Here is a 24395-nt window from a genome sequence, read left to right on the forward strand (position 1 = left end):
AATTGTTCCAAATCGTTATCAGGTGCTCTGGCAAGTAAAGACGACGTGAAGCTGCACAGAGTTGGCAGGACTCGTAAATTAATGCCTCTAATGATTCCCAGAGAGAAGAGGACACTTATCAGCAGCTAGTGTGTAACAGATATGTGGTGGTTTAATTGATTACACATTGTATTGGTCACACTGATGTTGTATCAGTTTTGTTTGTCTTGAATATTAGCTATATAGTATGTATATATGTTTATTTTTTATTTCAACAAGACAGCAAGAGCACCTCTGTTGTGTAACAGCCAGTCTGAGTGCATTTCTTCATACATTTTGATCTCACATACAGTGTTCAGGAGTTACATTATGTGTCGTATAGGAGATTTAAATAGACTAAAATAAGTCTGTATCCCCCACCCATGTAATTGCACTGTGCTTTTTGCATTTTACAGCTACTGTTTTTACATTATATGTCTGTGGTTAGGCTGGTATGGACTTGGCATTTGACAGCTGTTCTTTTTATAATGTTTGTGGTTGGAGTTTAGGTATGTTAGGACTAAAGATCAGGTGTGGAATGACAACTATTCTTTTGCATACTTTTACATAATAAGCTTTCCTCTTTCCTATGTGTGGACTTTTCGATTACAATACATAAGAGTGTATGTACTGTAGGTGTACTCTTGAGCTGCATGGCACAAAATTTCAATCAGCAGATGAATTTAATTTAAATTAACTGAATTCAGACAGTATTGCATAAAGGAAACACAGGATGCGCTCCCACACCAATAGTCAAAACAGATTCAAGAAGACTGTTCCCAACATGATGTTTTACCTCCTGGAGATTATCTCTGTAGCAACTAAAAACAAATGTAATAACTTTTTCTGGTAAACGGACAATTCTGTCTTTACCCATATCATGCAGCAACTGGGCATCTGTGTCAAGGACGTGCAGGCCTGACAGTGACAATTACAACAGGAAAAAACCTTGAAAATGGGTAAATCACTATCTGTTTGACACACACCTTATGCAGGTACTTCTGTTGGATTTATCACTGTGCTATGGCACACTGACAGCAGCTTTAACTTTCTGAAGAGCTGATGCACTTTCAGAGGTTTTCAAAAGGCACAAAGAGCAAACTTTCCACACAAATACTTTGAAAGATCTTTATCAGACTTTCATGTCCTGCCCACAACAGAATCAAAGAACAATGGTTAAACATCAAAGTGGAACAAATCAGAAACAAACTTTGTGCGCTCCATTCAGGACAGATGACTGTTGAACTGAAATAAGCAAATAATCAGTTTTCATACCCTGTTCCTATGTGAAACAAAATAATTACACAAAACAGTGTAAGTGACAGTGGTTGCATCCCACATATGATGACAGATTCACTTTTGCAGGTGGATTGTCAACATTTACATCAAAACTGCTGCATTTCGGGTCATTTCTCTGCCAGTCTGTTATTAGAAATAGTAAATATAAGAGCCATTCTTTAAAACTTAAGATGTGTAACACTGAGTTCAGACCTACTCGTCCTCTTTTTTTGTCACATTTACAAAAACATTTGTCGTCATATCAAAGAAAATAATAGCAAAACTAGAATTACAATAATACTTAGATTTCAGTAAATATAAAGTTAGTAATAAATACTAATAGGAGGGTATTATTAAGTTGATTTATTGTCCATAAAGGCTTAAGTGTCTGAGTTTCACATAGAGCTCAGATGATGCAGGAACCTCCAAAAGCATCATGGGAAGGACACTGGGACAATAAATTATATATCTAAAAAAAAAAACACAGAATGTAACATTGGCTTCAGTTTGGATGGAGGTTCTAGTGTTATTGCCCTGCATGCCTTTATTTCCAAAAGGTGAACAACCTTCTCATGAGGTACTACTGCCTAGTGTCAGCATGTTTATACTTGGTCCCAATACGATTGCATCTCATTATAACAAGAGGGCATATATGAGCCAGTTTCTACCTCTAATCTGATGGAAGTTCCCCTCAGGCTGCAGCTTTCAGTATGTTTTTATCTGTGTATTTGTATCTAATTCCAGTATTTAACCCAAAAAAATCTTTTCAGTGTCGTTTGGGAAGATTTTCCTCAACAGCTGCAGTAGGGCGAGTTTGTACCGTTGACAGTAGAGTCCAAACAGTTTGGTATTTGGCATGTTCTCAGACTGTTGTTGCTGCAAATGTGGGCAACAACAAGGCAACAATTGCAGGTTTGTTTGTTTAATGGCCTTCATGTAACATCTTGTGAGTCACAATGGAAGGTCAGATGACTCAAATGTTCCTCAAAAAGAGTGTATATCTCTACACAAAGCCACAAAATGAAGCCCAAAAGCTGCCAAATGCCACACTTAGAGTATTTTTGGTCACAAACACAGTTTTTTTTTTGTGAGAACAAGTCAAATTCAATACTGTCAGCCTACTGTAACTCCTACAATATAACCTGCCACACCCTGTGTTAAAAAGAAACTCACCCAAAATCTATGCTTTGAGTATTATACACTCTAAACATAATAAACAAAAACATATAAATAAAAAGGTGACTGAAGCTGTGGTGAGCCTGAATTTAGTTAGTTAGAAGGGAGTCCAACATTGAAAGATTTTCATGGTGGAAACAAAGCAACAAAACATCCACAAAAACTCCTCAAATCCCTCCTGCAGCACGATCCACTTCTCCTCTGTCCATACATATAATCAGTATGGATATGCATCATTTTGTCAGAATCTTGAAAAAGCTAAATACACAGCTGTGTGTCGTACTTCAACAAACCTGGTTTTCGGAGCAGAGTGGATTGTGCAGCGTGAGTGATTTCAGAATTACTTTCACCTTTAAAGCCTGCAGGGATCAAACTTTTTGGAGGATTTTGGTGGGATTACTTCAACTTGTTTTAATGCAGAAAACGCAATTTACAAGTGGTATTCAATATCCTAAAATACTGTCTAGAGGCAGCATCAAACCAAAAATACTGGCAGCATCTGAAGATATCGCCTTCAGATCTGTTTTCAGTCAAACCTAACATAAATACTTGTTCCACAGTTCTTCAGATATTAACGAGCTCTGATCATCAGCTCTGGTAAAGGTGATGATGACAATAGTGATGATAATGTGGGTGTGTATTCACATGGGGTGACACACAGGTTATCTGTGTGTGGGCTTCACAGTTTGATAGTGTCCTTTGCGTCCATCTAATCATGATCTCTCCATCTTGTTTGTCTGCTGTTATCTCTGCTGCTCTGCAGAGTGGGGGCTGTCAAGACTGCTGTATGGGGACAGAGAGGAAGTTGCTGGTGCTGAGGCTTTCCCATCATCCCCTTCTTCCTTCTCTACCTCCATTTCCACATCTCTCCCTCCTTCTTTGTCTTCTCCCTCTGTTCTGAACACCCCCACTGATCCTCTCCCGTCATCGCTCGACTCCTCGGACGCAGACAGCCCCTCTTCCCCTTGGAGCTCCACCGTGCAGACGCCTCCCTCGCTGGGACTCGAGCTCTCCCGGTCGTCCTCCCCTGGGCCAGACTCTCTGGCATGGCTGTGATGCTTGACATTGTAGCGCTGGTTCTGGAAGAACTTGACGATGGTGTGCTTGGGCAGATCCAGCTGGGCTGACAGGGTATGGATGGCTTCCTGGTCGGGGTAGAGCCCCACGTCGCCAATAAAGCTTTGCAGGATTCCCAGTGCCTCCAGGGAAATCCGTGTCCGCGAGCGGGCCTTCTTTGGTCCTCCGAGGCCAGGGCTCATCCCTCGCTGAGAACCGTCCTCTGAGCCTTGCAAGACCGGCAAGGGGATGGACTTTGGGTCCTCATGAATCGGGGATGGAGTTGTCAGAGGTGGCAGGGGTCTGTGGAGAGCCTGTTAAAAAATATAATAGATTTATATAAGACAAATCGATCTTTGTAACGATATTACTTACTGCAAAATAAGTAAAGTTCACTCTTAACCTTGGAGATGGATTAAAAAACTAAAAAACTCAAGGCCTTCTTACTGTACTAGCTTTTTCAGGGCTTTTATCCTCATCTCATGGTCTTCATCAGTGGATGGAGTTTAGTCAGTTAGTGTTAAGGTTACATATGAACACCTGTTTGTATTCAAGGCCATATTCAAGTTAAGATGACAAATGAGCCATTTCTATGCATCCATCTGCTGATGAAGACTGTAGGATGCAATTGAAAGAGTTTAGATTTTTTTAATGAATAAACATGGTCAGTGTCATAAATTATAATACCTCAGAATGATGTGAAGCACTGTATTTCTGATAAAATGTTTCCTTCCTGCTTCCTGTCTCCCCGTGCCCTGCTGTCTTTGCTACAGTAAAGATGCTGACTATGTTGGACTTGATTTTTACTCACACATTCCCACAGCACCTCTGTTATGTACACAGTTTAAAACATACTGGTGAGGTTGGTAGAAGCCTTCCGTCTTCTTGGTAACGGTCTTGTTTGTTGGATATTTTTACTTTTTGTTTCAAAAAGAATGTGGCTTAGCTGGCTTGTCGCAAAACAAACTAAATGATCAGTTGGGGCCGCCATGGGGACCTCAAATGAGCATAAAAAATGGAATCACATTTTCCACTACTTTGAATTTTGCACATCTGTGCACAACAAACAACACATTCCACCTCTGTAACATTTTTCTTTGTAATTCATTCTTCAACCGTTATTACTGTTGGATATTTTATTATATATATATTTTTTTTTCTTGTTGCACTTATTAAAATTTTAAGTGATTTTCCCCTTTTCTGTTTTTAATTAGTTGATTGCTGTTCTAAACATCTGCACATAGAAAAGATAATTTTATAACTGACAATGATGATGATGATGAACCACATGATAAAAGAAGGATAAATTAAATCAACTACAGTTTTATATGATGTTTTCAAACATGGCCGAAGGGAAGAAACAGATTAAAAATCACTGTTAAACATAACAGAATGCCTCATCTGCAGGAAAAAGCTTTCAGATCCTGCAATAAAGTGCAATGCACCATTGTTGCGATACTAAATACTTTTTTGTCTTTGAATAATGACAAATTACTCTAATTTTACTTTTAAACAAAACTACATACATTTAAACATTTAGCATCCTGTCATTGTGTATTTTAAGTTCAATATTATCTGCAAATCTGCACAACAACATAGCAAAACAGCTGTTTTTTTGATCGAGGGAGGGCACATATTTCACTTAGAATTGATGATAGTTTATGTTTTAATATAAATGCTATTTAAATGTTCTCTGTAGAGTGTTGTATACTGACCCTGTTGAAGGCCACAAGCTGAAATGTGCTGGTCTGATAATAAAGTTGCTCTTTATAGAGTGTTGTATATAGTGTTGCTGGATTTGTGACCCCCTCCTGATAGTTCATGTTTGTCACATATTTTACATCTATGCTTTTTGCAGAGAAGGTTGTACGTGTATGTGTGCTGTGTGGGTGGGCATCTGGGGTGCAACATGAAAAAAAAAAAAAAAAAATCACCGTGGTTTAAAAAGAACCACAAGGGCAGACACTTCATTTCTCAAGATTCAATAAATCAAGTGTTTTTAGAGATTCAACAGTTTTATCCAGCATTTCTGTCACGGTCTATGTAATCATTCTGTGTAATTACAATATAGACATCAAACTCTCATCACCGCAGTAATAAGTGAACCACTCAGCTCCTTTGTCAGTGTCCCTCTGCAGAATCATTAAGGGAAATGTAGTACAAGCGGAAGTGTGATTGACCAGCCTCCATCACCACCATGCAAGCTCAACTCCCAAATTCATCACACAAACAACCATACTACTAGAGCTTATTAACAGGGCGGGTCGGCCAGCACACCCAAACACAGGAATCCAACGCCATAAATCTGTGCTCCATCAAAATTAAAGGACCTAAATAAAGATAATGGCAATTCCTTTTTCTCTGCTTCAATAATTACAGGGTATGTTCTGAATAATATTGAGGTTAGGCCAGACTGCCGAGCATTTTGGTTTCAGGGTGAGGGTGGGATGGAGGAGTGTTTAGCAGGAAATGTGTGGGCTGGTCATTTACCACTTCTATTTTCAATGACTTATGGGACACAAACATGACAAAGACGAAGGCTGCTGAGAGGAGCAGGTGGTGGGATCAGACAGACTGAGGGAAACAGAGGAAACTTTTTTTTTTTTCTGTACACCATAGAATCACACGCTGCTTTTCGCATTCTCTCACTTGTAAAAACACTTTGATTTTGTGTTTTTTTTTGCTTGCACATGGCTGCGCTGTGGTTGAGAGTGGTTGTGTATTTTTACCGTAGAAGGACAAAAAAAAACAAGCTTTCTGGTGTATTCTACAAGAGCACTAAACTCCGCGTACTGGCTAAAATGTTTGTACCTGCTGGTCTGGGATATGAAGGATGGTTTGGAGCCTGTCGTTGTGCTGCTGCCTTGACTCATCTTCGTAAACCTGGTCTCGGTCGGTCTGCGGTAACGCCAGGAACCTCCGGATGGTGCACAGGTTCTCCCACAGCGTGCGGTTCTCAGGGCTCGGGCTTTCTTTCCACCTGAGCAGCTCGCACAGCCAACCCTGAGAGAGAGAGAGAGAGAGAGAGAGAGAGAGAGACACGGTTCATTCCTGTTGATGTTCATGAAACTGAAGGATTTCGCGGCAGGAAACATCAGCAATTACTGAAAAAGAGACTTGGTCAGCAGCGAAAGGTAGTAAACGTTCTCCTGATGAACACTCAAATACTACTGAACTTGACATATTTGAGAAAATGTTAGCTGCAAGATGAGAAAAAAAGTTTTTCTTTTATTTAACTGGCAATGACACCAAGTTATTTGAAATTCTACACTAAAACACAATGTTTATTTAGTCCTATAATAGAGCAGAACAGAATATAAAAGTTGTTTCCTGAAAGGAGAAAACAAAAGAAAAAAGCAGAAGGAAGAAGTCTGAGGGGAGCAGTGTGTGTGTGTGTGTATGTGTGTGTGTGTGTGTGTGTGTGTGTGTGTGTATGTGTGTGTGTGTGTGTGTGTGTGAAGATTGGATTATCTCTGCTAGGCTGACCCAGGATCTGCCACCAGCTGTTGTTTATGCGCAGCCTTCAGCCTGGAAATTAATGGTAATAATGTGATCATCCCTCCATCATCTTGTCTATCTTTCCCTCCGTCTTGCATCCTTCTGTTCCTCCACTCATCCCTCACACAGTTTCCTGCTTTATCATTTCGGATTTCTGCGTCTCTGTTTCTCTCACACATTTTAAACTCTCTCCGTCTATATTTGGTAATAAATTAGTTGCATGAAGTTAGTTAAACATTTTAAGGCATTTTAACTTGTTTTGAAATCATCTTCTTCCTCTCTCTCTCTCTCTCTCTCTCCCCCCAGTACACTCTGTGCTTTGATCTCGCCCTCCATCGCCCGCATTGTTTATCCGAGGATGGAGACATGATGGTATGCCACAGCGGGTAATCAGATACCCTACATGCCCACACACACAGTCACACACCTCCCTGTTACACACTCATCAGCTCCTTCAAACATCATCAATCTCGCCTAGGAACTGAACTGTGTGTACAAGTATTTATCACAAGAGCTTCATGTGCGCAAACTTATCTTTTAAAAACATTGTTAAGCATGTCAGCGAGACCATAAACAGCAGCGGAATGTTCAGCTCTTAAGGTGATGAAGGAGTTGGTTAAAAAATAGAAATTTGGGGAGAAAACAGACATTTTTGTGCACAGTGGACATTTCTTTTAGATGGTCATTTCAATGAGAACACAGGTCAAACTGTAGTTGACCACCTTTTATTTAACCTTTTGCTATACATCTCTATATTCGTGGTACACACTACATGTCTTTTGCACAATTTCAGATCTGAGGTAATCATATTTTTTTTAAAAAACAACACAGAATCTGGCTTTGTGCCTGTCAAAATGGATCATCTAGTTTGACTGCTAGACAGATCATGACCTCGTCCTGAACTGTCCTGGAAGCTACGACAGTTTAGATGATCAGTCGAAAAACAAGATGTGCTTAAATTCGGAGCACCTTGGAGATAAGCCTGAGACAGGAGATGATATGAGTATGTGATGAGAGTGCAACAGGAAACCAGGGAGGCAGCAGACACACACAAGGGTGCAGCGACTTTTTGTGTGTTCTTGTTGAGTATCGTGATCAGTCATTCAATTTTTTTGTGCAGTCCCACATCAACATCAACTAGAAAACATTAAGTCCTGTTGTTTGCTTTAGCTCCTGTCTTGTACATTCATTCAACAAACAGCGTATTTGTATGCGTTAGCTCCTATCTTAAAGCAAGTTTAGGCTTGTGTGTTTTTTGCAGCCCACCCACATAGCAACGTGTACTTTTCGTTTTCACAACAGTGAGCTGAGAGGACATTTTCGGATTTGAGAGTGTAGTTACAGTAAGGTGCTGTAACAAAAAAAAAAAGCAGTGCATCTTTAAGCTGTTAGAAATAGTGGTTTCTTTTCTGACCTGACTTTTATTGGCAGCCACTTTGGCAAACAGAGCTTGGGACACCTTTGCCCTCTTCATCTCCTGCTGGATCTCCTCATAGATCCCTGACGTGATGTTCACCAGGGAGTCCAGCTTCAACGGCAGCTCTGCACCAGACACGCTGCACTTAGTCTGCACAGAGGGGCACACAAAAACTGAGATGAAACTCAGTGGAGGCTTTCCTGGTAACGTTACACTTTGATGAAAAATAGAACTTTCAACAGTTTCAACAATTTCCCCTTTGTCAGATTTGCAGTTAATATAAGTTTGGTGACCTGCAGCATTATTACAAAAATAAAGAGTGGAACATTATACCTGTGTGTGTCTCTGTGTGTTGGTGTTGGGGATGATGTTGGTGGTGTGATTGTGGTTGGTGTTAGTGGTCCTCTCTCTCTCCTCCTGGTAGATGCGGTCTCGCTCACCCTCCGGCAGGTTGAGGAAGTTCTGCATGGCCTTCAGGTTGACCAGCAGCGACTGTGACGCCGAGCGAGGATCCTCCTCTTTACGAAGGATCTCTGACAGCAAACCCTGCAGCCACACACACACAGAGTTACTAACATATAGGAAAATATTATCATGTTATGTGGGATAGTTTTTGATCCACATTAAGATCATATTTCAGTTTACCTGTGTGCGATTAAAAGCCACGCGGGCAAACACAGCCTGGGAAACGCTGGCTCTCTTCAGCTCGTTCCTGACTTGCTGGTAAATGTCAGAGGAGACTTCGGCCCCTGAGCAGTTGAGACCAGGCTCATTAGTGGCCCCGGGGCCCTTGCAGGTCCGTGCGATGGGCGGATGGTTGAGGAACTGCTGGTTGACCCCCTGTGGGTGCTGGTGGGCAAGCAGGCGGCTGACGGCCAGCTGCTGGTTGATGAGGTGGGCCATGGCGAGCTGCTGGCGCACGAGCTGAGGGGAGAGCTGGGGGGACAGGAGCCCGCTGTGGCCCAGGAGCGGTGGAGCCTGGGGACGCAGTGGAGGACTGGGGTGGTGCTGGCCGGTGGGGTGAGGCAGACAGTGAGGCTGGGTGGAAGTCGGGGTGTCCCCGAGGCTACTCTTGATGGGAAGAGCTCCAGGGCCGCCCAGGCTGCCCAAATGGGTGGGAGAGGGTAAGAGAGAGGGAAGACGCTGGCTGAGGATGCTCAAGTCCAAATCCCTCTCCACTGTGTCAACAAACACACACACACACACACACACACACACACAGGTTTGTGTTATTATACTGTACATCTGAAGAGCTTTTTGAGCCTTTAACCTTTTAACCTGCTGTACCTACCAGTTGAGCTTTACATCTTCTTAAAGTCATGTACTGTGCCATTTAAACCCACAGAACTTTTGATTTATAGTTGAGTTCCCAAGGTTTCTGAACTTTTCTGAAATGTGATGTGCAAGACATCCAGAATATTTCCATTTAATGTCAGGGCTCAGCTTGGGTTTGTTTCATTCAACATCGTACTTCAAGAGTGGAAGAATAAAAGCTTTGTAGTCAGCTCTCAACTCTGAAAGCAGCCTAATGTCCCTGCAGATTTCACATCTAAAACAGTTGACAGGTCTTAGAAAGTTGATAGTGAGCTGAACACACAGCAATTACTAACTGGTGTGCAACTACTACAAAAGCTTTGCCTTTCCCAGTTCATCTCTGTTGGAGTGAGATGCCCCAGAAGCTGCAGACTATAAATGCATAACAGTTCAGTTCAAGTTTTAAATAAATCTGATTTTCTGGGGGAAAAAAAGTACATTTGTTAACTTAACATCATTGTCACACAGTGAACGTACAACATCCAACTACTAGCCCATGCTATTAGCCTTCACTTTAGTTTTCCAAAAGCAAACATCTAACACATTTGTTAGTGGAAAAGTGATCAATTCCCCATCATTTGGTCACTGAAGGCTCATAGCTGACCCTCAAACATTACTACATTTTATGAGTACATTGTATAACTGGAATATAAGGAATATTTCTGCATTCTGTACCTTTTATATCAGATTTGTCCTGCGCTGACCACATCTTCTCGATGTATTCACCTGAGGGGAAAATATCACAGCTGTAAGCATATTTAGTTATCTCTACACTGATCACTGATACATTCAAAACTCCCACTTGGACACACACCTACCAACATTTATGCATGCTGCTTCAGCATAAATGATCTAAATGAGGTAATTTTTGGTGGTGATTAATGAGCCTAAAACAGACTTAAGTTGTAATTTCAGCTCTCCTTCAGTCAAGTCTTCCTTTCAGAACAACAGGTAGGTCCAATGGTGCGAGGGATGATCTCACAATGACAAAGTCGCACTATTTGCACTCAGATAAGATTATCAAATAACTGAGGACTGTTCCTCTTTCTGAACTCTTTCTGTTCTCCTGGATTTTAACAGTCTTCCTCACAAAGCTGCTTCTTATTATGCCTCTACTGGGCTGCTTTGGGAGTCACATTTTAGGTTATTAGGGGAATAAAAGTTGAAGTGAGGTTTGGCAGGGCATTAGATTTTTACCTTCTGTGTATGTGTGTGTGTGTGTAGAATAAGTGTAAGAGGAGCTCTTATTTCTGGGTTTTGGTGGTGTGTGTGTGTGTGTGTGTGTCGGGGGGCTGCTGCTGTTTTCCATTAGGAGTTAAGAGCATTTAGTTTTGTCATGTGTATTAAGGGTGACATTAATGTGAACCATGTGTGACAGTTCCTTCCTACTGAGAGCTGTCACTGGCAGACGTCTCATGCAGCAGATTAGACACATGCAGGCCGACACGTGGGCTCGTGCACATGCGGGGGGTGGACAGAAGAATGGAAAAAACTTAATTAAAGAAGGATCACATCTGAAGAAACTAAAAAAAATAAAAAAATAAAAAATTTAAAAAAAAATCACAAAAACAATGGCGGCCAGGCAGGTGAGCCATATTAAGTGGAGTTGTGATTAGCGGTGAGTGTCAGTGTTTAAAGAGCTCTGACAGTCTCCACCTTTATGAGTTTTCAAAGCAATGTGAGGCAAATAAAGTGTAAACAGCTGAGCGGTTGATGGTTCAAGTGTAGGAGAGTTGGTCGCAAAAGCTGTAAAAGTTTTTTAACAAGGCAGGAGAATTTAACAAGGAAACGCATGCCACCAAACTGCATCAGTGGCAGTGAAGTGAAGCTCACACATGGACTGACACTTAACTGAACATCGTAAACCTACAGACTGAAAAAAAAAAAAAAATAACCGCAGAGGTGAAGCAACACCTGTGACAAACTGCATGCACATATGAAAGCAGATTACTGTGAAAAATCAGGATAATGTGTTTACATGCATCACAATAGTCTGATTACAAGAGTTTTTCACCTCTGTGTGCATTGTGCTTTTTAATTCTGTTCATATTTTTCATTTATCTGTAGTTGTATTTGGACAGTTTTGGGTTTAAATGCTGAGATTTTGAGATATCTGTCTGATATTTCTGGTCTCCAACCAAATACAGTGAAAGTGGGACGTCACGGTTAATCCAAAGTTTTCATGGGGGACTATTTCTTCAGAAGGAAGTTTTACAAATGCAAGGAGAAGCAGAAAACTTTGAGACAGACTTCTCAAAATATGGACAAATAAAACAAAAACTATCAGCATGGCTAGACACCACTAGAGGTAAGTCAGAACATATGTTTTGTGTTAACTCAGTGAAGTAAATTTGGATTTATTTAGATACAACAATGCAGATACAGATATTTTTTTTACATTCAGTCTGTAGACATTCCTTTCTTGCTGCTGGATATTTCACATAAAAACTGATTTACTGACTTTTATAGTGTGTGGACTTTTATAGTATGTGGACATTTCTGAGGGGAATCGTCTTTACCTTTTTGATACTTTTCCTGCACACACCTGAGACTCTTTGCAGGGAGTTTGAAGGTGTATATATATATATTTTTCTTTTTAACCAGTATTTTTCTTTTTGAATAAATCTTGCTAGCCACACTAGTCTTATTCCTTTATCATTACTAAATTAATCAGACTTATCCACAGCAGGACATTTTAATGTGTCATTGCAGGAAAATCACAGGTGTAACTAATAACATTAACGATGGCTCTGCTCCATCAATTACTGCAGTGCAATTCAGTAGTTATTAATGTTATTAGTTACATCTGTGTTTGACAAGTCAAATGGTCAATGTAAAAGAAAGGTCAATGCAACTTAGGTTCACTGCACACCCAACAAAGAGTGCCCCATTTTTAGTTTGGGAACCACTGCTTTAACATCTTCAAATGCATCCTCTTTGCATGCTGTTGTCTCTATAGCAGCCAACAAATATACTTGACAGCTGAGCAGCTTCACTTTAGCACTCTAGGGAGAAATTGGAGAGTCGGGGTAGTTTTTTCTGGCCACAAATTGAAAAAACATTACCGATTCCCTCTGCGCCTTAAGAGCGTCTGCTTCATTCGAGGAAAAATCTATAGGTTAAGAAATATAAACAGAGCTTATGTGAGGTGTAAGAGTTACCTTTGATGCGCTTGTACCTCTTGTACCAGCGTCCAAACTCCTGGCATTTAGAGGTGGAGACGTTGGCATAGTAGGAACTGTTGACTATTGCTGAGATCATACTCTGACAGAGAGAAACAGACAGAGGGCGCGTTTTAGAAATATCACATTTGAGAGGTAGAATTACGTAATTACCTGGAAACAAGTCATCATGATATTGTACCTAATTGATTCTTTGGAAGAGGATTAGGACCACATCCTCGAAAAAGAGCTCTGACTTTGATCCAGAATTTAATGAATTAGAAATCTGAAGAGTTCTGACTTTTCTGTACACTAAAAACTCCTCCTGTGTAGTCTTGGGAGTGGCAGTGCCTTGAGACTGGGTGAAATTGGGAAATCTCAGCAGCTGACCAAATCATCACTGATTTATTAAAAAAAACCTCTTCACTCCCACTCCCTTTCCCATCATGCACTGTGGTCACTTCTACAGAGCAGAAGATGCACAAACGCAGCCCTGAATGAGCGGCGAAAGCTCGACATGGGAAACACTACAGATTAAAACTCACATGAGTCAGGCTGCAAACACACACCACCCACACACTTCCCCTAATCACTAATTACATCATGACTAAGTCGTGTGTATAAATCACAAGTCGAAATGACACACTCGCAGTGTGTCTAATGACTGCAGGGTGTGTGTGAGCAGGATAATTGAGGTGTGCGTGTTTGCATCCTTTCCCATGGGACGGTATCGATATTTGTGTGTGTGTGTGTGTGTGTGCGAGCGAGCGAGAAAGAGAAAAAAAGAGATTACACAGTGCGCTAAGTGTGTGGTGAACTGATGATGAAACCACATGTGTTTAGAGAAAATACTTTAGCAGCATCTCAGCTATCGGTGTGTGCGTGTGTTTATGTGTGTGTATGCGTGACAAACTGAATCAAACCAAGTTAAATATTTAGATGCAGAAAATGAAGTAAATCTAATCTCCCTTTAATTGCTTCTTGCACAAATATTGTAATGTAAAAGGTCCTCTATCATTTCTAATCTGTCAGTCAGGATACTGGAATCTATTGTAAATAAAGTAAAATTATGAATAAAGACTCAAAGTTTATGTTTAATTAACAATCAAACAACTTACTTGGATGATTTGATGGGTTTTTTTGTCAAATAACGTGAAGGAAAATGTCAAAAATTTCACCTCTTTCGGTTCGTCCCAGACATTCCGAGTGAATACAACAGGTGTTTGAATCGGAGACATTATGTAGCTGCTGTAGTGCCGTTGAGCACTCACCTGGGAGAGAGGACACTCCTTGGCCAGAGCGCTCTGGTTGGTCTCTCTGAGCAGCTCTTTGAGGGCGTTCCTCACCGTGGCGTGGGTCCACTGCTCTGACGGCAGCTCCTCCAGCCGCGCAAAGCTGCACATGTGAAAGGCTTCGTTATAATACGCAGAATCAAACTCTTATTCACTTACAGTACAGAGCAGTTTTATACGAGCTGCAGCTGATCCTGATGAAGCCTTCCTCACACCGCAGCCAGCCTTCCTCATTCCATTCTCATCCACCAATCAACATTCCCGTTCCTAAGTCATCTCAGCTCTCCTGCTGTGCTGTTTGATTGGCATTTACTCAGAATTGATACAATTACACTGCTTTTCTATGAGAAAACCTTAAAGTCTGTTGGTTATTGTGACCCTGACAAGAAAAAAACCATATTGGTTTGATTTCTTAAGGATGGAAATCTAAATTAAGCATCACTCCAAACAGGTTAATATTGCTCAAAACCCCATATAATTTGAACTTTATAAACAGTACACACACACACACACACACCTGTGCAGTAGGATCCGCAGCGTAACCATGTGGTAAACATCCAGCAGCATGTCAGCCACTGTTGCCTCTGGAGCGTCTGTTAGGCAGTGGATGGGCATCGGCTTCCACCGTCCCACTTTAATGATGCCTGGAGAGAACACACACACACACACACACACACACAAACACACACACACACACACAAACACAAACACACACACACACACACACATACAATGCATGCTGCTCAATGGCTGTTTGAAAGTCTAGAATTGAAATGAGTTTTCACGTTGTTGTGTTTTCTTATCGCTGATGTAAACCTGCTTGTGTCGTGTGACCCATCTGTGAAGCTCTTGCAGCATCATATGGGTTCAACATTCCCCTGGCCTTCCTTAAACCGTGACTGGAAGTGCAAATCTAAACAGGGCTAATCGCGTTAGGATCTGCTAAATCAAACGCAGACTCTGCCTGGCCTTGGCTTGCCAGCCTCAATCGTGTGTGTGTGTGTGTGTGCGTGTGTGTGTGTGTGTCTTCATCGCATGAGGATGGTGGTGATAGGGGCAAAAGAACAAAGGCTGTTCTCTTTGGACTCTACAGTTGATTAATTAGAGGAGAAATGTAAAATCAGCCTCAACATTAAAGACTGAAGCAGGCTGTGAATGAGAGCGGCGTTTTGATGTTGATGTGCTGAATAAACACTGTGAGGTCATTGTTCTCTTGTCTGACTCCATTTCTTCTCATAACTGGCAGATATTGTGCATCCTGCAGCTGTCTTTTCTTTTGAAATAATTGTTAATACTTTGACATATCATCCCCTGGTTAGTGATTTATGAATTTACAAACATACTTAAAACTTTTCCTTTGAAATTACTATTGTCAGCACTGATGGATATTTTATGAGTAAACAGGGAAACATTAAAAAAACTAAATATATACTTGATCAAATCTCTTTCTAAGAACCTAATTTACTCTTTTTTGTCATATTTATCTGGTCATACATATCAGTAGAGTCTTGCTTCCTTTTTCAGTTGTTACTGTCTGTATATCTTAAAGCCTCTAAGAAGGTGGCCTCACATAAATATATGGATGATGCACCAAAGCTTAAAATAAAAATTATGATGTGATAAATTTAACTTACTCTGCATAAATAAATAAAACCACTTAGTACTGGGTTTCGGAGGTGCCTGACCCTTGTTTTCTAGCAACCCAATTAGGAAAAGTTGCAAAATGTTCACTCTGAACATCTCAGAAACATAAAGGGGAGGATGATTCAGTATTGTAATGTGAGCTGTTCAGCCAATCACATCACTGTGACAGAATACAGTGGGAGACTTTCTTAAAAAAAACAACAACATTGCATTGTTGTTGAGTTGTTCAGGGGCACCTGGTTGGTACTTGTAGCCACTTTGTATGAATAGATGCTTCATAAATTTGGGATTGAAATGTACCGGTTGCCTGAAAACTGCTTGTGTTAAGTCTACAAACTACTTGAGAGTCATAGTGGCCTTACGGCCCATTTCAGTATTTCATCTACTTTTCTATTATATCCACTCATAGCAACTAAAGCATGATTAAAGTTTTTATGTTTGGGCAAATCAAAACACTTGGTTAATGCAAGGGAAAGTCAATGCTGACTTGAAGCATTACGATTTCAATATTTAACAAAAATCATGCCTTTTCGCTAACCTTTCCTAATCAAAGGGCTTTAGTAGCCTAAACCACTGGTCTCTGATGTCCTGCACTTTGTACGTCCACCATCCACCCAGACCAACTCCCTACAACCTCTGTGTCATACTTGACTTTTTTAAAAAATGTTTCCAGTGAACATAATCCACGTAGCAATTATGTTTCAAAATGTATTGGCCAAAACAAATTAGTAGCATATAAACATAATTTCTAGGAGACAGGGATGTCTGTAAACTAGTTTCAAAACATCCACAGTGAGCTGGAGGGCATTTGGAAATGCTGTAAAACTCAAAAAAATGTTTAAAATAAGTTAGCTGAGATAAATTGTCCAAAGTGTGGTATGTTTTTTAACATAACGAACGGGTTTATGGAATTGTGGTCGCTGAAAAGTGGTTCACAAGCCTTAAAATATATAGTAAATATTTTTAAAGTGAGCAATATCAATGAATGCTTCCCAAAACATAGACTTAAGTTAAATTTAGGTTAATCCGGTTGCCCAGCAATTAACCTAAGCCCATGTTAAATCCAGAGAGGTAACCATATACTCCAAATAAGAAATAGCTTCTTTTTAATTAGCCATAATGCAAAACTTAATTAAAGAAAAACCCCTGTGCCAGTTAAGAGTTTAAAAATACTCCAGCAAGCCAAAGTTATGCAAGATGCAATTCAATCGCAGAAGAAAATAGAAGAGACTCTGTATAATTTTGGTTGTGACCACACTGGGGGAAAAATGCATGACTCCAGCCAAAAATTATTTATTTGAAAAGAAAAGACTTATTTTACAGAACAAAACCTAGCCATTTGGCAGAGGCGAGGGGGGTCCCAGGGCGTCGTCCGCTTGGTTAGAGAGTGCCCTGTGTTTACGGGACACACCAAGAATGTCAAACTGCCCTACTCTATATATGTGTGTGTGTGTGTGTGTGTGTGCGTGCGTGTGTGTGTGTAAAGGCTGTTGTTTCATGGTTGACTGGATGTCGTCTGCCCTCGTGTTTTGATCTCAGTCTGCACCAAACTTTCTCCAGTCATTCCTAGTATTTCCATCATACTGCTAGGTGGACGGACTGAACCACATCAGGAGATATTGCTAAATAAAGCAGACAGATTTATCTTCAAAATACCTTCTTGGTGAATATCTTACTCACTGTATTTGTGTGGCTGACCCCACCCATCTGGAAACCAATTTTGTTCTATTCAGCTGCTGCTGGAAATAATTAATTACTCATGAATTACCGAAGAAAGTGGTCAGAAGCTGGAACATGTGATGTTTCCCGTTAGCACATAATAATGGAAAAGATGTGATGTTGATGAATTTTGGTCAACAAATGAGTATGGGCTTTGCCAAACCATATGAATAATTAGTATTGTTTTGTTTCTATGTTCAATTGTTCAATTTCTATTTGTCATACACAGACTAGGACTTTTGAGTCATAACTATGGCCTGTAGACAATACACAGATGTAAAATCTATGACGTCACCAAAGTGGAGGAAGCTTGGGTGGAGCTGAGGTGGGACAAACTAGTGGAAACCACTCAAGCAAAAATACACCTCTTACCCTTCCTAACCCTTCTCTTAATATATGCAGAACTGATTTCAAGGCAAGTAATCAGCTATTCATCCTAACTTCTTGTGGATAAAAGTTAAAAATTTTGTATTTCTAGACAAATATTGAGGATTGTTATTCACCTTGACACAATAAGAGTATTCGATTCAACATTAACTTGCCATTAAAAGGAACTGGAGGCTTGGACACAAGCAATTAATAATCCATGTTCACCATCTTCTTTTTTTGATCAATGCCCATTAAAACTGCTCATATTACATATACAGGAATATCTGGATGTGAATATATACACACACACGACTTACCACGTGCCTGTACAGCCGAGTTGTGAGAGTATCCCAGGGCGACCAGCACCGTCTCTACCAGCTGCGTGAAGAGGACGTCCTTACGAACCAACACAAACTCAGCGTGACGGTCGCCGCGCCCCTCGTAGTCGCCGGCTACGCCCACGTCTGCATGCTCCACCACGCAGTAGACTGGGATCATCAAACCTGGCAGACACAGAGGGAGAGAAGAAGAGTCAGAGGAGAAAACCTTGTAAACTGATACCAAAACAACCAAACAGAAGTCATGGTCGAGGTTTTGTTAGTTCAGATCAGTCAAAGTTAAAAACCTCTTCTGATGTTTCACACAAAATTGAATTGTGGGGAAATAGCAGTATTTCCTAATCATTTCTAAAAAGTTTCCTGGAAGAACAATGTGGAGACAGAGTTCAATTGGTGCACTTCCAATTAATTAATCATAAGTTAATTCCAAAACATTGCTTGTGTAACCTCAAGAGTCTTTTAGTCAGTGCACAGCATGTAAAAATTTAAAGATTGTCTACAGGCAAGCATACAGTTCATCATCATTTTGGTTTAAATGGAGCTTTTCTTTCAAGGAAATTCCCATTTTCCATGTAAGTGGCACATTACATGGTTCTTTCCAGGAAACTTCTTAGGAAATGATAAGAAACCAGTAAACCATAGCCTCACCCATAACATTTACTGGTGAGAAGAAGCAGCCTTTTGACTGAGACGTTGCTGATATAAATCTCTGCATCAGTTTGGAGAATGTGGTCGGAGAGAGACAAGGTGAGATCTTTTCTAATCTTTTGGCAACTACTGTCAAGATGGTTTGTTGTGTCTGTTTACATTTATATCGTGTTGTTTTCCGTCTCTAAATTTCTATCTGTCAAAACACGTTGGAGGATTTTTGAGTTCCTTTTTTGTCATCCATGTTTCTGCGTTGTGAATAGGATCTGTTAGGATCTCATTTCCTACAGAAACTAGGCCTGACAGCAACAATTTTTCAACTAATTCTGGCTATTCAGTGACGTAGTGTATCACTGTGGCCGCACCCTCACTGCTGCAGTATAGCTGCTTGGTGGTCTCAGTAGAAGACTCTGGTTAAACTGGGCAGCTGCCAGTATGAGTGTAAGTCAGTGTAAGATTGTACAACTGTATTTATGTTTGCACCGCATATTAAAACCCACAAGGACATGTTTCCAGATCTGCTCTAAAAGCGCTGCTGGACATAATATCTATATCATTAAACACTAAGGAGGAGTAACGCCATAACAGTGAAACTGATTCCTGTAAGTTGGTCTAGACTCAATATTGGGCAACTACCGAGAGCTCCTCTAAGCCTGGAACCCTTCACACCCATTCAGTCCAGTGCTCTGTCCCAGAGGAGCTGCTAATTAACGAGCTATCAATCCTCCTCCTGACGAAGCAGTGACAGATCAGCCCGAGCCAAACCGCAGCAGCATCAGGCACGCTATCAGCCAATAACCCGACCGCTCAGTGCGTGAGGGTGGAGGAAGGCAACCCAGCAGAATGTCTGCGTGTTTGTGTGGGAGTGTGTGTGTGTACTGTTGCAATGTTTGTGTGATGATGCGTGATGATGTTTTCAACTGCATGAGAGAATAATGGGCATCTGTGCATGAGTGTTTCCTGTGTAGGTATTGTGTTTGGATTGTGTGTGTAGGTGCGTGTGTGTGGCCACCCCACCCATAGATGGTAGACACCAACATTATCCACATGTCTCTGGTAGCATTAAGACTTCTTTCACACATATTAAAGTCTAACATTTTCGCACATTGTGAAGAGCAATAGTATACTGTGTTCCTTGCTTAGTCATTTACATACTGTACATACATTCCTAAAGTAAATGTTATAGAACATGTATCAACAAGGACAAACTTGGGACAAATGTAAGAGATACACAGTGATAGTGTCTACTGGTGAAACATTAAATTAATCTTACAAATATGCCAAATATTCTCTGCTTCTGGCTTCTCAAAATTAAGGATATTTCTCTGTTTCATTTACTGTGAATTGAATATCTACATGTACAAAACAAAGCATACGAAGGCATTTGTGTATTTGAATGTGCACACAAATACAGCAACGATGGGCTTGATTTGATGCACAGCTGGGGATACCGGGAATGATCAGAGAGGTCAAATGTAAACAGCAAGTCTGCTTTATGGCTTCGTTCAGGCCAAATCTAAAGCCCAGAGTTTGGCTTGGTGCTGAGCAGGTAGCATGCAGTGTTTTTTTTGTTTTTTTTTTGTGGAAACAGCCACCTGAGTGCCTGCATATGAAAATGACACTGATGAAAGTGGTGAGAGTCAGCCAAAGCAGTAGTTAGGGGCCTTTAAACCAAAACACTGAGCTGAAAGACACTAAAACTATCTGTATGGTGTTGAGAGGAACTACAGAGTCCAGTGATAATTTTCTGTGGGTTCATCACTACGAGCGACCCCAGACTGCTCGGTGTAATTACATATGTAATATACTGGTTGAGCTGTCAGCAGCTTCAGTCCTAAAACTCTGGTCTTTACTTTACACACTAAAAATTACTTAATTCTTGTATTTAAGCAATGTATGAAAGCAGTATGTGTGTGTTAACATCCCACCTCCTAGTGGTCTCAGTGGTGTGCCGTTCTGTCGGCTTCGTGGGGCTGCCGGGCTGCCGTTGACCTCCAGACGGCTCAACTTGCATGGCGGGGGGCCGCTGGAGGCGGGACTCTCCCCTCTCTCCCCTCTCTCCTCTGGGCTGACGCTGTCCCGGAGGCTGGGGCTCTCTGTTCCCCCTCCCGCACCTCCTCGCTGCTCCATCTCCCTGCAAACTCCAGGAGGAACACCCAGCACAGAGTGTGAATCTGGGAGAAAACAGAAGAACTTGCTTTGGTACTGTCAGGTCATATCAAGCGTCGTTTGACTATGCCAACATAAAAGAAAAATGTGCCTTGTCTATCACTAAAAACAGATGTTTACATGCATATTTTACCTTTCTGTTTAAGGTTTGAGTTACAGAGTGCATGCAGCTACTACAGTATATCAGTAACTCTCTTGAATAACTAAAAAAACAGCTTTCCTACAGTGTATCTGCACACTGTATATCAAATATATCATCTTTCATACTTCGCCATTGTTGACAGACTGTTCTCTGTGGCTTTGTTCTTTCCCTCCCAGCCAATACTGAACACATTTTTTGTTATTTACAAACAAGTAAGGCAGGGACAACCACAACAGACAGTCAGAGGCATCTGGGACGAATCACAGGTCTACGACACTTCACTCATAGACTAAATACAGACACGTATATTATCCTTTGTTTAGACACACTGGAGTACACAACACGTTATAATGACACGTGACAGTACTGTATTTATACTGTAGGTGAGGTATGACAATTTTCAAAAGTTTTCCTTACGTTGTACTCAATGTCACACGTGGTCATTACTTATGCTAATGACATCCATATTTGGCAAATAATTCTGAGAAAAAATCAACATACTGGTCTTTACATAACAAACATGTTATTAACATCAGCTACGAGTCTTAAAATCATGAAGAAAATTAATTTTTCCTCATTACTATGCAAAAATATGCAGCAAGGTGCTCCAATGTATACAGTAATCAAATTATCTCATTTACATGAGGAACCTGTGGTGTAAATATGATGTTCCTGTTGCTGAGCTACCATGATGATAATAACAATGATATGATTTAAGCTTTGATATTATATTTATTTCTGTGTAAACTGAAATAAAGTAACATGAAACAACATGACAGGACATAAAATATGACTGGACAGTGTGACACAGTGCAACTTAATATTAAAGGACATGACAGGACAAACTAGGAAAGGACATTACAATACATGACATGACGTCGAAAGATAAGACCCAACAGGTCACAGTATTACGTGGCATTTTATAACACTATGTGCAACATCCATGACATAATATACATGTCATCACATGATATGAGAGATGATGTAACACAAGAAGGCTCAGAACAACAAAAACTGAGCTACTCAGTATCTGTTTTCCTTCTTTTCCCTTTTCTTAATATGATGGAAAATGTAGAAGAAAACACAGAGAAGCAAATTAAAACATCATGTTTACATGTTAAAAAAAAGGTTTCTTTACACTGGTTTACACTCTGCAGAAAAACAATATTTGTTCTATGTTTAAAAGTCAGCAAAGCCTCAAAAAATACTAACAGTAAGCTCAAAATCTGCAGCATCATGCACAACTAAACAATCTTTGGGAGAGCTGTCTGCTCTCTCTGCTTTGTGTGTTTTTTCCTCGCTCAGTGTGGTTTCCATTGGTATGACCGTAAAGTCGGCAGCGACACATGAATCTCAACCCAAAAGCGACACATGATTATAATAAAATGCACATGCAAAATTCATAGCTGCTGATAAAAATGCGCGTCCAACACAAACAAGAAAAAAATAAAATTAACACAATATGGAGCGCAATGAGACGCTCCCTCACTTTGCTTATAAGGGAGAGAAAACACCCACTGCAGTCTGTCTCTCTTTACTGCCTTATGTAATTTAAATATTTGAGCATTTGCACTCAGATTCCATAGATACCGTGAAATATGTAGTACTGGATAAAAACAACTTGCAGGAAAAGAGCATGTAATAAGGAGAAGGTTATGCATTTACCTTCATTAAGAGATTCAGTCAAATTTGGGAGACGGTAGTGTCCAGTTTGTCTGCTTCACTTTTCTGCATTTGATATATTTTGTCACAACTTTCCTCTTTGTATTCAGTTCACAGAGGTATCGGGATGTGTTTAGCCTAGTTTAGCACAAAAAAATGGAAGCAGAGGGAAACTGCTAGCCTAGCTTCATGAAAAGTGAAAAAATACATCTTCCAACAAGCTGTCTAATCCTGTTGGACACAGTAGGTGGTTCAGTCTACACCAAAGCATAGACTGAAAGTCATTTTCAATCTTCAAGAGGTAAGCAAACTTTTTGACTTCAGAACAAGAAGCACAGATAAATGGTGAAGCCAACATACTCTATATCCACTAGATGCTGCTTCCAAGAAGATTGGATCTTACCCAACACACTTGTCATGAGCACCATGGCAAACACCTTGCATACTTTCTTCCTGGTTTTGTCCCAATGTGAAACACCAACCTCCCTTTACACTTTCGTCCCTATCACTGCTACCTCTTCTGTTGTCCTGTGGAGGGCTGCAGACAAACATGACAGAAGATTCACTTGAACAGCTGCTGCTGCATTTAGGGGCGGAGGTACCATGAAAGCAGTTAATATTGACATCCAAGTCGTAATTATGACTGAGAAACTGATGTTTCTGAAAACTTCAATATATCCAACTTGGTGCCACTGCTAAGTAATACAGAAGTGCCTGAAAAAACAAGCATTAATGCCTCATGTCAGCCAAAGACTGTCATTAAAAGTGGCTTTAAAAAAAAGGTAATTAAACTCACTTTTATGGTTATATTGCTACGTTATCAATGCACTGTTTGTTTTTTTTTTATAAACCTCACATGACAAACTGCAATCATAAAACTGTCTTGAGTCGTCCAATCATGTGAACGCTCACAGGCTGTAATCATGGGAAAATTTCTCATCCATATGAACAATGTGAACAAAGCATTAATGTCCTTCCAGATCATACCTCTGTAGCGACAAGGACAAGGATCCCCCAAACCAAGAACATGATCACCTACAAACATCCTGTTACTGAGAATGTAAAACCAAGCCAGAACCATTGTCAGGAGTTAAACCCAAAGTCTCAGTGAATTTTGCTCACCCTTGATGCACATCTAGAACATAAATACCAACAATTGACAGCAGTATTCATAGTGTGCACCCAGGCTTTCGTCCCCTAGGACCAAATTAGGATTTTCTAGCCCCATGTAACTGACCAAGATAGTGGCAAGCAGTAAATCCAAACTCCAACCTTTAAAACATCCCTCAGAAACCCGTAGGAGACACTATGTCTAATGTTTTTCTACAGTATACGATTAAAAAGCGGTTTTATTTCTAAAAACACCATTTCTGCTGCTGATGCTGTCCCTCTGGGTGCAGCTGCTCAACCCATGCCGCCTTTGATAATTTACCCATCAATCCTTTATCGTAAAACAGATTTAATGATTACTGAGCATTCTCCAGTCCACCAAAA

At 40.5% G+C, this 24395-nt stretch overlaps 1 protein-coding gene across 2 annotated transcripts in view; it reads right to left on the reverse strand.

Moving 5' to 3' along the window:
• Positions 1 to 1132: 1132 nt before the first annotated feature.
• Positions 1133 to 24395, reverse strand: part of LOC137177207 (DNA-binding protein SATB2-like) — a 29044-nt gene continuing 5781 nt past the window's right edge. For both annotated transcript variants that reach the window (XM_067583370.1, XM_067583369.1), the window contains exons 2-12: positions 20857 to 21102; positions 18260 to 18445; positions 14728 to 14854; positions 14190 to 14313; positions 12919 to 13021; positions 10433 to 10483; positions 9089 to 9621; positions 8777 to 8989; positions 8441 to 8593; positions 6340 to 6531; positions 1133 to 3842 (exon numbers count right to left, since the gene is read on the reverse strand). In XM_067583370.1, coding sequence (XP_067439471.1) covers positions 3216 to 3842; positions 6340 to 6531; positions 8441 to 8593; positions 8777 to 8989; positions 9089 to 9621; positions 10433 to 10483; positions 12919 to 13021; positions 14190 to 14313; positions 14728 to 14854; positions 18260 to 18445; positions 20857 to 21058 — 2511 coding nt within the window. In that variant the 5' untranslated portion in view covers positions 21059 to 21102 and the 3' untranslated portion in view covers positions 1133 to 3215. The remainder of the gene's footprint in view (positions 3843 to 6339; positions 6532 to 8440; positions 8594 to 8776; positions 8990 to 9088; positions 9622 to 10432; positions 10484 to 12918; positions 13022 to 14189; positions 14314 to 14727; positions 14855 to 18259; positions 18446 to 20856; positions 21103 to 24395) is intronic.

Source organism: Thunnus thynnus, chromosome 24 (genome assembly GCF_963924715.1).
Source record: "Thunnus thynnus chromosome 24, fThuThy2.1, whole genome shotgun sequence".
NCBI lineage: Eukaryota > Metazoa > Chordata > Actinopteri > Scombriformes > Scombridae > Thunnus > Thunnus thynnus.